The following is a 16,382-nucleotide window of genomic DNA, read 5'->3' as shown; positions in this document are numbered from 1 at the left end:
GAAGAGAACAAAACCCTAGAAAAGCTTAAGACAGAGGTATGCATTCTCTTTAACTGCCAAAATACAGTTGGGCCATCAGACACATACATGATACATACATACATACATACATACATACATAGATTGACACATGCGCCCCATTCGTGATATTCTCCATGCGTGATATTCTCAATATTCGAGAATACGAAATAGCGCACACACAACATGCGATGCATCGGACACACACACACACACACTTACAATACATACTCTGCTTTAAATAACATACTTACATTGCATACATAGAGTGCATTACACACACATACATACAATGCATCGTGTACATGCATGCATACATACATATGAACATACAATACATCACTTACGTGTTTTCTTTTCTCTTTTTTTCGTGGAAAATATCCTTTCATTAGTTATAAACAGTTATTACAAGAATGTTGAGCTACCGTCAAGCTACCATTCATATGTTGCATTCTTCCTTAGGTCCCCATCCCTAAAGGATATAAATAGTATCAACACTCCACCACTCCATAACCTACTTACGTTAGGTGTTTGGTGGTGGGAACAACGATACTGGTGGTGCTAAGCACCATTTGGGTCTTGCATTTTGTGATGTGAGAAAAGGGGCATTCTTCCAATAAGGCAATAAATTCAAGGCGTTGCAACACTGCAACCTCTATCTCACCTTTAATTTCATCATACCTCCCTTTCAAGGTATGCACCATCTGCGTCCAGACATTTCGTACACTTTACACTGGATAAACAATAGTATTACCAAAAATCGTAGAACACCAAGCAGTCCAAATAAACCACATTGTAGTAGTGCATAGCGGCTCCCATACTTCTTGCATTGCCTTTAACATATACAGAGCTTCCATATGACTTCGTTGCACCACCATTATCCTTCTTCTTTGAATTCTAATAATCGTATAATTTGGACATGCCTCATATGTCCACATCATTTGTGCCATTGTAGCCCATATTACCATACCCACGAAAAACTACCATCCCTAAACATAAAGGTTAGAATTCGAAACACTCATCTCCAAACTTGTTATGCAACATGACATTCCCAGAAGCAATGTTTCAATGTCTCCATCTGGCAACTACATCACTTACGTGTTTATCTGCTGCCAAATCATAAAGAGGGCATTCGAGGGAATCGCGGGCACGAATGGTGCAGGACGCTTGGCTAAGAGTGTATGCGATATGGATAAAAAAAACGCACCAATGAAAAAGTTGACACCCTCAACCAAGCACCCTACATTGTCCGTGGCCGCGATCCCCTCGTCATAGCTCTTTATGATTTGGTAGCATATAGACATGAGCATCACTTACATACATACATACACTGCATACCTGCATTCAATGAAATGAATCAATTACACAAACATATTAGGCTCCTCATTCCCAACACCATCATCATCATTCTCAATGACATTTACAAATTGAAACTCAAAAACATTGTTTATGGGAATGCATTGAGTCTCAACTGATATGGCAACTTCTCCTTAGAATCTTTGCTAACTATTTCCCCCCATTGGTTTTCATATGGGGCACCGTGGTTTGGATGTCTCTTGTCCATTATGCTTTCCATTATGACGCCGAATCTATGGACCATGGATTTTACACTAAATCTGGAAGTGTTCGTGCACAACCATTGTTGACACTACTGTTTTCAGGGATAAGAAAAGAAATCCAACCAATATGGGAGATACTGAGTAGTACGATTGTATATAACATCTGGAATGCTCAATGTTCTCTCATTTTCCGTCAAGTTAAAGCAGCGCCAACGGAATTGATTACGGTTGAGATATCAAGCTCAACTATAGTTAGTTAGTTAGTCAACCACGTAACTTCGTAGTTACCTAGTTAGAATCTAGTTAGAAGTGTTGACTATAACGTCGTAAATAGGACCTTGTACTTAGTGGGATATTTTAGATCCTCCACTCCCAAGTACATTTAATATAAGACTTACACCTTTGTACCTATATTCTCCTCACACATGTGCACCCTTGCACATGAGATCTATATATACCTCATTGTTGGTATTTTTGTATTTGATGATGATGTTGCTAATTTAATATAGAGTTTATCATCCCCCATCTTGTGTTGTTCCTAAGTGTATCTTCCTCTCTCTCTCTTCCTCTCACACACATATCACATAATCTTCCGCGCTTAACTTAATCACATAATTAGGTACTAATGAACCCTTGCTTAATTACTTACCTAATTCTTAACAATTACTTATATTTGGTTGGACATAGTCCATACTTTGAAGGGTCAATGGGACGGTATAGTTGGAGATTCTAATGATAAAACTGCTCAACGTTGTAAGTTTCTTAGCGTATGGATAACTACTCCATTCATGACCTCCAAGAAAGGCATTCCTTACTGGTAGTTTCAACCTCTAAAATGGTTGTTTCCTCCGCCGATCACATAGACTTTGAAATCTTGTAAAATGTTTACACTAATGAAAGGATATCTTTATTTATTTTGTTAAAAACTCCATCATCATCATCACTACCACCGCTATCATCAACGGGCATGCCCTAGAAGGCCTCATCAATCCGATCACACACTTCCAATGCACTCCATTTCTCCACATGTGGGGACGGAGTTGTTGATCACCCCCCACATTGAAGCAATCATCATTTATACTTGCACTGAATAGTCTCTTGGAATCATGCATGGTTGAAAGGAACATCAAAACAATCTCAACTCTTGAGTAATTCTTGGATGGAAACAACTGCATTTTAAATAATGGAGTCAATACAGTATTACCCCAAAGTTTCTTGCTACGTTCTAGGCTAACATATGGGCAAGAAAACAATCACGACAATTACTTCATGTACAATGGTGTTACTTGTGCACCAAACCTGGCACATGGCTACATAAGATGGGCATATCCTCTTGTTGTGCTTAGTGTCATTTGCAAGTCGAAACTCAAAATTGATTCTCAACTAGTTTGGCAACACCGCCTAAGAATATTTGCTAACTACTTTCCCCCATCGGTATTCACATGGGGCATGGTGGTTTGGACATCACTTATCAGCTCTATTTTCCGTTACGACAATGAATCTATGGGCCACAATTTTCACACTAACTCTAGAAGTGTTTGTGTACTTCCATTAGTGTTTATGTAATTTTTAGGGATAAGGAAGGAGGTGCAACCACTATGGGAGATATTGAGTAGTACTACTACATATTACATCTGAAAGGCTCGTTGCTTTCTCGTTTTTAATCAAGTTAGAGCCTCGCTAAATTGAATTGGCAAATAATATTTGGTTGGACATGGTTCATACTTTAAAGGGACAAGGGGATTGTATTGTTGGAGATTCTAACCATAATGTTGCTCATCATCATCAGTTTCTTACTTTGTGGAAAGCTACTCACTTATGTACTCGAAGAATGACACTCCTTTTTAGCACTTTCAACCACCAAGATGGTTGTTCCCTTTGCCGATCACTTAAGAATCAAAACTCTGTAAATTGTTTACACTAATGCATGGATATCTTTAAAAAATAAAATAAAATAGAAAACTGTGTTTACTAACTTGTCCCTCTTCTTTTACCCATGTTGAGAATCGCCTTTGCACACTATACACCATTTTGACCTAGACATATCGTGGATGCTATTAACTATTGTCAACATGGAAGCCATTTTGTCAAAATTGATATTGACATATGATGAATTGGTCAAATGTTTGGTACTCATACAACTACATGAAGCCCATGTTTGAGAACGCTTTTTCTCGTCCTCTCGTTAGAACACGGGTTCTCTTGACAATCAATCATACTCCCTTCAAGTAAGTCATCATCCATTTTATCTATCAAAGTCAAGTCTAGATTGTGTGAAGGAGAACCCCGTGTCAAGCTCGAGAATGGTAACATCTTAATCATAGTTAGAGTTAATCCTCCCCATTGAGGTGCATTGTGGGGTCGGATTGCCATCTACCCTACTATTAGGTAGAGAAATTGCATATAGGATTATATTGATTCATTATAATACTTGGAGCCAGCCACGTGCCAAAAGCAAGAACATCGCTGCCACCGATGCCCCAGAGTCAGACACGACAACTTTGAAAGTGCCTAGAAGTTGGGCATGCCTACTAGAACTCGAGACCGAGGTCACGAGTTGACACATTGGTTATGGAGACTCATCGGTGGACCTAAAGCAAGGAACCACACAAAGGCTTATTATGAAAAGGGTCTTTTAAAAATGATTGTTATAGAAGACCTTCTCTTACACTTGTCGTTTTTTGGTAACACTTGTGCTCTCTCTCTCTCCCCCCCCCAACTGAGCAAAGAAAAGAAATAGAGGATGCCACCATAACTTTTGCAAGTAGACAAACCACATCCAAGATCTCTGAGCAATTGGTTTAAGTGACCCATCGATTGACTTTCACACAGCCAAAGCTTATTCTTTTTTGTTTCTCTCTTCATTACACCTACTAGCCGTGGCATGTTACCGTGACGCCCGATATGGTTCTTCATTACCATTGAAGCTTCCAGGCGAAGCTTGGTGAAGAGATGAGGGAGTTCCCGTCTCTCGCATACTAGGCCTAATCTGAAGATTCGCGTTGAACACAGAGCCTTAGAGAGGATCTCTTGTTTCAATTAATTGGGGTGCTCTAATTCATATGAAACGGAAGGGCAAATTATTTGCAGGCATGATTTGTTTAGTTGCCTTCATTCATTTCATGAGAGGGAGTTTTTGTCAATCTTAAAAAATGCCCTTCCAGGTAACCACACTTAACTTAACCAACTATATAGACAGAGTGTTTTTGTTAATCTTAAAAAATGCCCCTTGCAAGGTACCACACCTATCCTAACTATAACTATAACTATATGTGTGTGTGTGTGTATATATATATATATATATACACACACATATTGTTGAGAATCAAGCTCAACCTAGTGCAATGTGTGAACATACCCTTTGAGAATCTATGATCACTCAAAGGTCAAGAGTCATACCACTACTCTCTACACATTAACTATGTGTCATAGAATATGATTCTATGACACATAACTAATGAGTTCCATATTCCCATGACTATGAGTCTTCACATTCCCTAAGAGAGAGTAGTTGTTGTAGTGAATTAATAAAGAGAGAGGGTGACCTTATATAAAGCACCCTTCTCCTACTTAATAGAGTGTCAGTTGTGACTCCTTGTAATGTTACATTTTATCTTGTAATGTTACATTTTATTGGCTATTCTCCTTGTGAATATATACACCTTCTTCTTGAGTATTCTTTTTTCCATTCTATCTAATCTATCTTGTGTTTTCTCTCCTCTCCTCTCTTTCCTCTCACACATACACATAACACACATCTCTTCCGTTGCACAAGAATCATATTTGATTCTTTACATATATATATATATATATATATATATATATATATATATATATAGAGAGAGAGAGAGAGAGAGAGAGAGAGAGAGAGAGAGGTTCTCATCTTGTTCATTCCGGGACATTTGAGAAATACATATTGGAATGATTCGGATAATTGTTAATTATGGAACGATACATAATATATTAGCATGTTTTTATGCGAAGATGACAAGCATTAAGTCGAGAAAAAGTGAGATTTCTTCTTGATCTTAAGAATACTTTGATCACCTTGCAAGTTGCCCCACATAGCTTACCTTAAAAATAATGAGAGAGAGAGAGAGAGGTTATTAATGTTTACTGTATATGGGACAAGGCCCAACATGTGGCGAGGATTGAACTTGGATTCTTTCAATTTCATGACTTTTATATTGAAGCATAGAACCACCAAGTTGAGATTCACTAGAACCCGATTGTGATCTATGAGAGATCGTCTAGCCCACAATGAGGATCAAACTTTATTTCTCTCAATTTTATGATTTTGACGATATAGTGTTAACCACCACGTCAACAAACAAAGAGAAGGAATGAGATATAATAAGATAGATTCCTTGATATATATTAACAATGGTTTTACTTCAATCATCATGATTCCCCTAGGAAATAGTGTTTTTTGTTACAAAGCTAACACGCACCTTGTCTTATACAATTGGCACGAGTTACACATTAGGTTCACCAAGAGTTTCTACTTTGTCTTTTTTTGCCTTCGTGATAATTGTGATTCCCTTCTAACGCATCTCTCTCGTTTTTAGCATTCGGTAAGTATATAGGACTTGAGGTCTATTAGTTTGTGGAAGTGTGGTTCACTATCACTAGTTCTCATAAAGCTAATCAATTTAGGACATATTCGCAATGAGCATGATGAATATACAAGGAACGTGCGCAATACTTTTTGAAAATAATGAGGCATTTTCGAAAAAGATATTTGAATAAAGGATACACTTCAGCCCAATAACCCAATGAATGTTCATGACAACGAATGAATATGGTAAATTTATGTTTTCATTTTTTTAAATCTTACATATTGCATTGTTATAGTTTACTGTAATCATTAGATAATATATTAGTTGGAACATGACTTGGATTGGTGATTTGTTCATGGTGTCCCACATTTTGAAATTCTCGCCCATTTTCTAATTTTTCTTGATGTAAATGGGTTATTGACATGGAGGTTCTTTTGCAACTCACTACGTCACACCATGAGGTAGAGACACTTAGCTCATGATACAACACATGTCGTCTACAAATATGCACAGTGTGAGATTTAGAGATTCTTAGACCAATTTAACAATAAACCCATCTATAATTGATAAACGACAAATATTCACATGTATATATGGTCAATCGGGGACAATCTTTTGTTGTATACAGATACCCACTCATTAGTATGCTTAATTAGGTTTCTTAATGAAACATAACTACTCTTAGACCTTCTACCAAGTATTGGTAGACTAATGAATAAGAATGTACAATGGACTTTGTTTTTACATTGTACCAAAAATTGGGCCACTTTTCAATATGTGAGGGCTAGTATTGAAGACATTCTCAAATAGGGAGTATTAATCTGAGAAATTAGGAGCAGTAGCTGTTGGGTGACAATGCTTAGCAGCAAGGGAGGGCCTAATGGATTGTGATGGTGGAACATGTGCACGTGTGAGTTCTGTTGGGAGCATGGGAATGCCTTGTAGATAGAAGGAATAGAAGATCTTGAAGGGGAATTCAATTTGATGCAATCGCACTGTGCCATACACCCCGGTGAATATTCCTGATCCACCCGTCACTGCTAGATTTGAATCCTCGAATGTTAGGTACGGACCCTGCATGAAGCAATCCAATTTCAATGTTAAAACCAAATTAAACCTAGATATTTTCCATGTGATGCTTGAGCTATGACCTCGCATGCCAAAGTTTTGGTTGTCAAGTTCAAGAATGTCTAGCTATGGACCATCCATTAGGCCCCATTATATGCGCCTTGCTATGTGGATTGTTGACTACAAATGATAATAAAGTTTGTGCATTATTGGAAATATGAGGGAAGTGAGCACTTTTCCACATGGGCTTGGCATGATCCCTTTCACACCTAGCTACATGTGCTCATCCAATGTATGTAGATGCATAAATGGGAATGGCGTAAAAAACACACCAAGTGTCAAAATGCCTAAATTTGGTGAATGTGCATCAAATAGAATTATCAAATTGGTGAATTGCACTCAATAATTTGCTATGCTATACCTGAACTGAGATGTGGCCATAGTCTCCAAAATAGAAGCTATATGTTGCCTCGTAGCGTTCTCCACCCTTCTCGGGGTAGTGCTTAATGAGGACACATAGACCAGCAGTGATCCCCAGCCTCGTCTGCAACGATCCATCGTAGAGCTACAACAATCAACAAGTCCAAGTTTTGTCACGACAATGACTCTACATGAAATTGGGTGCAATGCAAACAACAAGAAGACATTGAGTCTTATACTCTCTAGTTATGAAGGAGTCTAAATTCATCATTTTTGTTTTTTGGAAAGTGGGTTCTTTTTCAAGAAACTCAATGCTTCAAATACAACACACACACACACACACACACACACACACACACACTCACACACACAACCTTTAAAACGTGAATAGTTTGAGGATAAGAATGAGTGTGAACAAATTTAATGGCGTGTGGGACACACCATGTGACATATGATAAATGATCCTTGCTTGCATGAATTAAAAACAAATAAATACTCCTAGCTAGAACTGTTTCAAAAAACTATTGAGTACTAGTGCTTAGGAAAGAATTGACTCTTTCTCTAACCTTGTTTGTGAAAGGAACCAAATCACCCAAAGATCCATGGGGACGAAATCCATTGGAGAAGCCAATTTTGTGGCTAAGAGGGAGGTATGCAGGGCTATCCCTATCCCTCTCATTAATCTCATACACATACATCTCTTGCACGTTCATTGATGGTTCCCCTCCATAATTTGAGAATTCATGACCATTAGTTGTATTAATCTGTAGTGCACGTGACGTCGAGGTGGCACACTGGGTCGGAGATGCACGTAAACGAGGGTACGGGTTCAAGTTGAGGGTTGTGTTCGCATTCTGGTTTGCGATGGTGGAGAATTTGGATGGTGTATTGATGGGAGATGTATGGGGATGAGGGTTATGGTTCAAAGCATTAGAGGTCATGGACCTTAATTGAATGGGAGAAAAAGCATGGGAATTAATGTTAGAGTTAGGGTTAGGGTGCGCACTATTAAGTAATGAGATGTTGGAGAGGCAATGAGTATAAGATGCCATGGCCAAGTAGCCAATAGATCTAAGTATGGGTAGAGAATGTGTAAGCCTCACACACAAGAAGAAATTTTTTGCAATGAAGAGAGAGAGAGAGAGAGAGAGAGAGAGAGTTTGATTAAATGAAAGAAAAGAGAAGTGTTTTTGGCAAAAGATGAGAGTGGGTATGTGAATTTGAAGGAAAATGGAAGTGTGTACTTATAGGTATGTTCAAGGGGAGTTGGAAGGAGAAGCAATGCATTTTTGACTTGACAGACTTTTGACTTATTAGTTTGACTGGCTGCTCAATTTATGTCCCCCCTTTTCACACTATATGTCCGGATGATTCATGAACCATAATGGCGTGTTGCCCAATATTTGTGAATTATTCTTTTCGCTCGCTACAGTTTGATTGGAAAATGTCTCAAAAATGTCTCTTATGAAAACTTTCAATTGACCCCCTCCCAAAAAGAGATATCCACAACACACCAACATTATTCAGTAAAAACGAGTCATTTGACTTATTCGACATTCCAAATAAAAACTAAATGTGCGTGCATATGCATGTTTGTAGGGCCATATTGTACAATTTGTTTATCCCTTCTCTAAACTAGTTTAAATTAATCTTTGCCAATGAAGCTTGCCAATTTAATCAATTCACTTATTTTGGGTGTTATTAATTGCATGACAATCGTGAATTTGTTGTGTAGAAATATGACATATGTTCATGACTCCCCTTTACAACACACACAAACACACACACACACATACAGAATAGAAGTGGTATGCCTAACATAAATGTATTGAATCTTACAAATAGGATTGTTCTTACTCAGACAAATACAATTGTGATGACTTGAGATACGATGCTCTTCTTGATTGTATCCATGGTGAACCGTGATTGAATGAAAACAAACAATAAATTAAGTACGTAATGCATGCTAGTGCGGAGTACATGTGAAGGGAGAAGCGTACCCACTATGTAGATCATGGCCTACCAAATTTAATAGTGAAAATAAAGACCATATCCGACTATTAAATTACACGTGTTTTACTTAGAAACCTCGCTTGGAACAGTAGTCAGGGAACTCATGCGCAAGACTAGATGCAAGATGAGAATACACTACAAATTAGTTTTTACTCGAGGAAATTGCATAAAGTTTTACCCTCAATTTTAGGCTTACTACTTCCTCTCACAACCTTTTTTGCATGCTTGGTATTGCATGAAAATAACATAACAGTGCACAATATTCAAAACTCACTCAAATACTAGAAATTGTGATCAAATTGGTGCCGTCTACCTTGCAAAAAAATTCAAGCTCATGCTTGGGGAGAACAAAACTTTTAAAGCAACATGAAAATGGCCATTAAAGGGACCTTTGATTTTTCTTCCTTTTTTGGGTAAAGGATGGTTGTGAACCATTCTTGCATGTGATATTTCTAACATGTTGTGAATATCACTTGTACGTTAAAAGAGCAAAGTCATATCTAGTTCTAGCATGTTATATTCAATTCTAACATGTTGCAACTATCACTTGCATATGTTAAAGTATATCATTAATTGCACATTTGAAGAGGGCAATAATGATTTTTTTGTAACTGCATATGAAATATTGACACTCTATTACAGATGGTCGGGCAATAAGTCTCCTGCCTATCTTGGTATAAATTCAAAGCCTATGGCTAATCTATCAATGACATAATCCAAGCCCTAGGGATAGAACAAAACAAATCAAGCTTTGCAAACTCGACAAAAAAATCAAGAAGTTGAAATACTACTCAAACAACGTTTAGAGAAACATAATTATCAAGGGTGCATGTGTCCAAATCATACATGTCAGTATGAATGAGATTGTTGTTGGATGAAAATCATTCTTAAGAGGTATACAAACAATTCCCAACACAATTGTATAGCCCAGGTTTGTAGACATTGTATTGTAGCGCACAATGGCTAGAAGCAAAATTATATATATATGTGTATATATTTGATCATTTGTGAAGTATAACATTATGCTGTAATACTCATCCATATTTCCTACATTTCTTGGAGAGAAAACCCGATTTCGATCTCTGTCCAAGGCTATATATATTTTTTTATAAACTCTCGAGTTCACCAATATTCAAATGAAACCCAACTTCTTTTTCATTGGATTCCTTTCAAAGTGCTACTTATCTTTTTTTGGCCACAAAAAATGATCCCCCCAACCCCCTTTTATTTTCTATGTCCTTAAATAAAAAGGGACTCTATGTCACAATCACCCAACTTGGTATAAGATCCATGCAAAAAAAAGACATTTCGGAATTTGCCTTTTTTTCTCTCTTTCTCTTCCATCGGAAAACCGTGCTATTCGTTGAACATGAAAACACTGCTATTCACCGGAAATTTGCATCGAAACGAAAAGTTAAATGTATGGTGAAAAGGCTGCCCCCCCTCTAGTTATGATTGGAAGAAGCATTTGAAGATTTTTCGATAGCTTTTTCCCTCCACACTGTCCTCGCCCTATTGATTTCGATATGAGAGCCTGCCAACCTTACAATATGCAAAAACACCAAATCATCTGAATCGCAACCATTCGAGCTCAAGCAACCTTCACTTTCACCATTCATTAGCCCTTCCAAACTTGCAAATGACTCCACAACATCATTGTAATTGCATTCCCTTCTATAATCTAGCGTGATTGTATGTAACTGGTGTGTCTCGAGTATATTTTGCGGAATACTCTGCAAAAACATGTGCAAAAAACATGATTATTTTGACATAAAAAACATCAAGCCATTGCATTAACCAAAAACATTTATATTTTTTAATCCAAGACACTTTCTTCATACAACACAAAATATCAATTCTTCGAAATAAAAATGTCAAACCATAGCATTAATTAACCTAAACACACCTTGTTTTCAGAAACTTAAGCACTTTGATACATAAATAAAGCAACAAATCAGAATAGAATACACATAATTGCTTTTTTTGACATCCCAAAACTATCAAAGTCACAATGCATATCATAACAACCCAAAATATCAAAATCTCCTTTGTTTTGTTGGAAAAGAGATTTGAGACACAGATACACTGTACCTCCAAAACCCAACCAATGTAAGTCACATTGTTCACATGCCGATTCATGTCGAGATCTCCACGCCTTGGCTGTATCATATGTAAGGAGAAATTAAGAGAACCAAATGAAGAAAAAAATATTTCAAATAATGTGCTCAAAGTTTCACGAAATGCAAAAGGTAGAAAAAAGAAGGTTTACCATGCTTAAAATTTCTAAAAGCTCGATGTGGAGCAGCTTTTTCCTGATGAGAGACTAAACAAGTGAGCACAATTACCTTGAGACCAGATCGAATGTGTTGAGCAGGGTCTTGCAACTTTGGAATCTTCTTTAAGCTAACGCTATTCTCCTCTGGAAATGCATACCTGTAATATCAATGTATAAACTTTAGCCTTTCAGGCATTTAAAAACAAATTGTATTTATTCTTATAAGTTTCATTGATACTATTAGCTTTCCAAAATTTGATTGAATTTTGAGGAGAGATTTATTAAACATGGGGGCTTGGGTCCACATGACCTTGGCTCGGTAGGATAATATTGTAATAGCTCATTGAGCACATCCTCTGGTACTCTTGATAAACGTCTTGTATCTTGGTTCATCATTACCCATGTGCTACATTAACAAAAAAAAGAAGAGCACACACTAAATAGTGAAGTCACCAAATGCTTATGTCTATGTATGTTGCACAAATGATTGATGAACATGAGATGGAACTTTGAAGAGCTATATGTCACACCTAGTTGCTCGTCCAACGATTTGGTTGGTTGCCAGGTCTATAATTGTCCAATCCCTTCGTGTGCCTGCTTTGCCTTCACACTGGCACCATGTCTCCATTTCGAGCGCATTACCCCTGAGTCCATGGAGAAATAAGAGTTAACAACTCATCTCAAGATCTAGTGTCTTATATTTGTTAATAGACAGACAAATATAGGCATATAATAGATACCTTCATGCAGTAGGAAATTTAATTGTCAGAACTTCAATGCACATACACAAATTTCAATTTTTTTGGTATCATCGATTTCAAAGCCAAATACTGAGATTTCTTATAGGTAGCAATTGCAAGACACGGCTTGTCTTTTGTATGGGAGCAATGGATTTTAACATAGATGGGGCACAGAAATTCAAGTGGGCAAACTCAAGTAACCTAAAAGGCACATATCTCCATATAAGTTCAGTGATAAAAAATTACCATACAAAAAATCATTATAACTTTTAGATTCAATATTTTGACATTATTGCTAAAAAAGATTGAGAAAAGTTTAAAGTCGCCCAAGTAGGGTTTTTTTTGTTTTGTTTAATGAAGCCTTCAAGAGACAAAAAAATTTACTGCAAGGAGGCATTCAATGTACACATAACTTTTCTCCATTTACGAGAATTTTACCTCTTGGAGAGTTCCAAGCTAAAAAGGAGCTAGCATTAATATTACAAATTATTGCCATCTTTAGAGTTTTAAATGATGATCCAAAACTGAATAAAGAAAAGGTTTTGAATTCAAACGTGATGGAAATACCCTACCAAACAGGATATTGGAGGACCTCAATGTGCATTCTGGTTGTTACCCAAATCAATCTCTTCTTGCGCATCGCGGTGGTTGTCGCAAAACCATCTGTCGAGAACCCCACACTCTGTGCATGGTTGCAAGCAACTTCCTGTAGTCACAAAAAAAAGAGAATTTTTGTGTATGTACACACACATACATTGTGTAGATAGATATATATACACAAAACAGACAGTGATAAAAAAAATACACGGATGGAGGCCTGAAAATCAGAGGAGAAAATTATAATGGATAGATCTACGCTTGAATGAATAAGCATACATATTGGAGGACAAGCAACTAGTGATATGCTTATATACAGAAAACCAATATAAACATTTTTTTGTGTCTGTGCATGCATTGAGCACATCCATCTACATTTGAAAAATTTCTGTGCATGCAATAAGCAGCACATTTATCTACATTTGAACAATTTCTGTGCATGCATTGAGCAGCACATCCATCTACATTTGATTAAATTTTAGTATCGACAAAGAAGAACAAGCAACTATTGGTACACTAAAGACACAGATACAGAAAACCAGTTGTACATAGATCTATGTCTCTGTGCATGCGTTGCACACATCTATCTATTCAAGCAAGCATGCATGGATTGCACATATCAATCTATCTAACAGGCATGCATGCATGCATGTATGCTTGTTATGTGTGTTGACGAGATGTAAGAGGAAGTTATTGTACCTGGAGAAGATTGGCCATGGTTTCAGGCGATGCGGTGCCATTCATTCCGACCTCGTAGCATCGTATCAGGAATTTCTCCTTGAAGGAGGTGCCTGATGGATCGAGGCATCCATGGCCTCCAACATTGACCGGGACATTCTTCATGACAGATCCATTGACGGCAGACACAGCAGTAGAGATGCTTAGGTCGTAGTTGACCATGTTCTCATCATCATTTCCACTGATTACAATAGCCTCAGCTTCCACATTATCATTAAAGCTGTCTAGATTAGCTGTCTTATAGAAGGCCCTGGAGCTCTTGTGACATTGATGTTCTCTGGGGTCTAGGGTTGTGATGGTGATGGGGGGAGAAGAAGAAGGAGGAGGAGGAGGAGATGGAGAAGGAGAAGGAACCATTGTCATGGGGCTATTTGAATTATTATTAATGTTCAACAAATTGTTGTGATCTGATCTTGCAGAGTTGGAAGCCGAAGCTGATACCGCAGGATGAATGTCTTGTCTGATATATTCTTGCCGATTCATAAGCCCCGATACTACTATTGCATTCATCCATGAAGACGAACAAGAAGAAGAAGAAGAAGAAGACGGCGATGGTGAAGAGGAGTAGTTAATCCTGACGGTGGTTGGGGATGAATTAAGTCGGGGATTAAGGAATAGAACACATTGGGTAACATTATGGCCTGCATAATTGTTGTTACTAACATATTGAGAAGAAGAAGAAGAAGCAGAAGCAGAAGGAGATGGGAGAGGAAGAAGGAAAGAGGCGCAGCCAGTAGCTGTAGCTGAGCCTGTCATGAAAGGCATGGTAATGGCGGAACTCACGATCGAATTGATTGATTAAGCCTGTATATGTGCAGAGACGAACAGGGCAATGAAAATGCTTAAAACGGCAAGAGATGGGGATTAAAGTAAGGTAATGATGATGTCTGAGGAGATAAGGAGAGAATGTGGGGAAGAGGAGGAGGAGGAGGAGGAGGAGGAAGAATTAGTAAGGATTTAGTTACATGCAGGGTTCATGCAGAAAAAGACAGAGACAGAGAGAGAGAAGAGAGAGAGAGAGAGAAGAGAGAGAAAGAAGAGAGAGAGAGAGAGAGAGGGAGAGAGAGAGAGAGAGGGAGAGAGAGAGAGAGAGAGAGCAGAGCATGCAGGAACTTCTCTTTCAATTTGTTCTTCTTTTCTCTTTCTGTCTCTTTTCTTCTTCTTCTTCTTCTTCTTCTTCTTCTTCTTCTGCTGCTGCTCTGTTTCTCTGTGTTTTTCCTTTTGTTCCTTTCTTTGAGAGGAGGCCAAAAAAGCAATTGATAGAAAAAGCAGGCACACATTTGTTTTTCTTCCTAATGAAACCCCCCCCCATTCTTCCTGAATCTGCTTTCTAATACCTCTCTTACTTATTATTATTATCAACACATCCATTAGTGTGTGTATTGACACATTGGTGTTGATTAGTTTGTTAGGGGGTGGGTTTTGGGGGGGTGGTTCTGAGTCTCAATGGACAGACACACTGACAAGTGCACAAATGGACACGCGGACATTGGACACCTTTGTCGTGTAAACCTCCTCTCGTAACCTCCCGTCATTCTCTCACCTTTCATAGCTAGTCCTGGCCCCATACACACTCACACACCCCTGACATGTGATATCTCCCCCCCCCGCCCCCCCGTTAAGCTCCAATGCACTCGATGCTCCCCCTGCTCACCTTCCAACCATTCGATTCGCCCTCGAGACAGTGCTGCGATCGAATCGTACGACGTTTATTTACGTTCCCCAACTCCATGCTCAATAAGTTGCCTGGAATGCATGGGGAACCGTGGGGAAGAGAAACTTTCATCGAACCTGCATTGCCACCAGCTGCTCGTACAAGAATTGTCATTCACGAAATCGAAGAGGAGTCAAGGACAACCCCCCGGAATGTAACTCACCTTCCATCACATTTTAGCTCGGGCTTCCCCACTTTTCTATTGACCTCTCATTATTGCTCTTTCGCCACCATCTCTAGTACGTTTTTCTGGTTTCATATTTTGTGGAGTGACTCGAGAGTTCCTTTTGACATTGCAACATTGTACAAATAGAGATTCCTTACCTTCTGCTTTACCAACTAACAATGTTTTCTAAAGAATAAACTGTTGGAAAAGAAGAAGATTTAGATACATATAAAACACTTCTAGAATCAAATTAAATGTTTCACGATCGATGATATTTTAGCTTTCCAATGCTCTAGCATCAATGCACTCGAGTATTATATGAAGGGCATATACGTGCTCACAGACAACTTTAGTTAGAAGCCAATCGTAAGGATAATAAAATTGTGTTTTAGAAATCAATTCTAGAAGACTCACAAGATCCTTGAATTTAATCAAATCACGATTCGCATACATAATGCTCCATCTAGTTAAATTAGAGTATAAAATATTATAATGTAGGGACACAAGATTTCGTG

General features: G+C 38.0%; 2 protein-coding genes across 3 annotated transcripts; both read right to left on the bottom strand.

Moving 5' to 3' along the window:
• Window positions 1–6,699: 6,699 nt before the first annotated feature.
• Window positions 6,700–8,774, bottom strand: LOC147860537 (allene oxide cyclase, chloroplastic-like). Its single transcript, XM_087324366.1, has 3 exons — window positions 8,191–8,774; window positions 7,626–7,769; window positions 6,700–7,210 (listed from the first exon to the last, which is right to left on the bottom strand). The coding sequence occupies exons 1-3, from the start codon at window positions 8,674–8,676 to the stop codon at window positions 6,953–6,955; spliced, it is 888 nt and encodes a 295-aa protein (XP_087180492.1). The 5' UTR covers window positions 8,677–8,774; the 3' UTR covers window positions 6,700–6,952.
• Window positions 8,775–10,776: 2,002 nt separating this feature from the next.
• LOC147860536 (oleoyl-acyl carrier protein thioesterase 1, chloroplastic-like) lies at window positions 10,777–14,788 on the bottom strand. 2 transcript variants are annotated; one of them, XM_087324364.1, is made up of 7 exons: window positions 13,949–14,788; window positions 13,225–13,358; window positions 12,443–12,556; window positions 12,223–12,318; window positions 11,983–12,070; window positions 11,729–11,797; window positions 10,777–11,370 (listed from the first exon to the last, which is right to left on the bottom strand). In XM_087324364.1, exons 1-7 carry the CDS (start codon window positions 14,750–14,752, stop codon window positions 11,083–11,085), a joined length of 1,593 nt encoding a protein of 530 aa, XP_087180490.1. In that variant the 5' UTR covers window positions 14,753–14,788; the 3' UTR covers window positions 10,777–11,082. The 2 variants fall into 2 exon arrangements, with proteins under 2 accessions (XP_087180490.1, XP_087180491.1); XM_087324365.1 differs by having other exon boundaries at window positions 11,167–11,370; window positions 11,907–12,070.
• Between the last annotated feature and the right edge of the window lie 1,594 nt (window positions 14,789–16,382).

Source organism: Azolla caroliniana, unplaced genomic scaffold (assembly GCF_043228905.1).
Source record: "Azolla caroliniana isolate FFs.n. ecotype wild unplaced genomic scaffold, voAzoCaro1.0.p SCAF_9, whole genome shotgun sequence".
NCBI lineage: Eukaryota > Viridiplantae > Streptophyta > Polypodiopsida > Salviniales > Salviniaceae > Azolla > Azolla caroliniana.
The sequence above is the reverse complement of the archived record's forward strand: the minus strand, read 5'-3'. Positions and strand labels throughout refer to the sequence as shown.

Coding starts and splice junctions, on each gene's coding strand:
- LOC147860536 (XM_087324364.1), bottom strand. CDS start 14,752: ATGCCTTTCATGACAGGCTCAGCTACAGCTACTGGCTGCGCCTCTTTC. Junction 13,359..13,948: donor CCATGGCCAATCTTCTCCAG/GTACAATAACTT, acceptor TTGTGACTACAG/GAAGTTGCTTGCAACCATGC. Junction 11,798..11,982: donor ACATTCGATCTGGTCTCAAG/GTAATTGTGCTC, acceptor CATATGATACAG/CCAAGGCGTGGAGATCTCGA.
- LOC147860537 (XM_087324366.1), bottom strand. CDS start 8,676: ATGGCATCTTATACTCATTGCCTCTCCAACATCTCATTACTTAATAGT. Junction 7,770..8,190: donor TGGTTCCTTTCACAAACAAG/GTTAGAGAAAGA, acceptor TGATTGTTGTAG/CTCTACGATGGATCGTTGCA. Junction 7,211..7,625: donor ATGGCCACATCTCAGTTCAG/GTATAGCATAGC, acceptor TGCTTCATGCAG/GGTCCGTACCTAACATTCGA.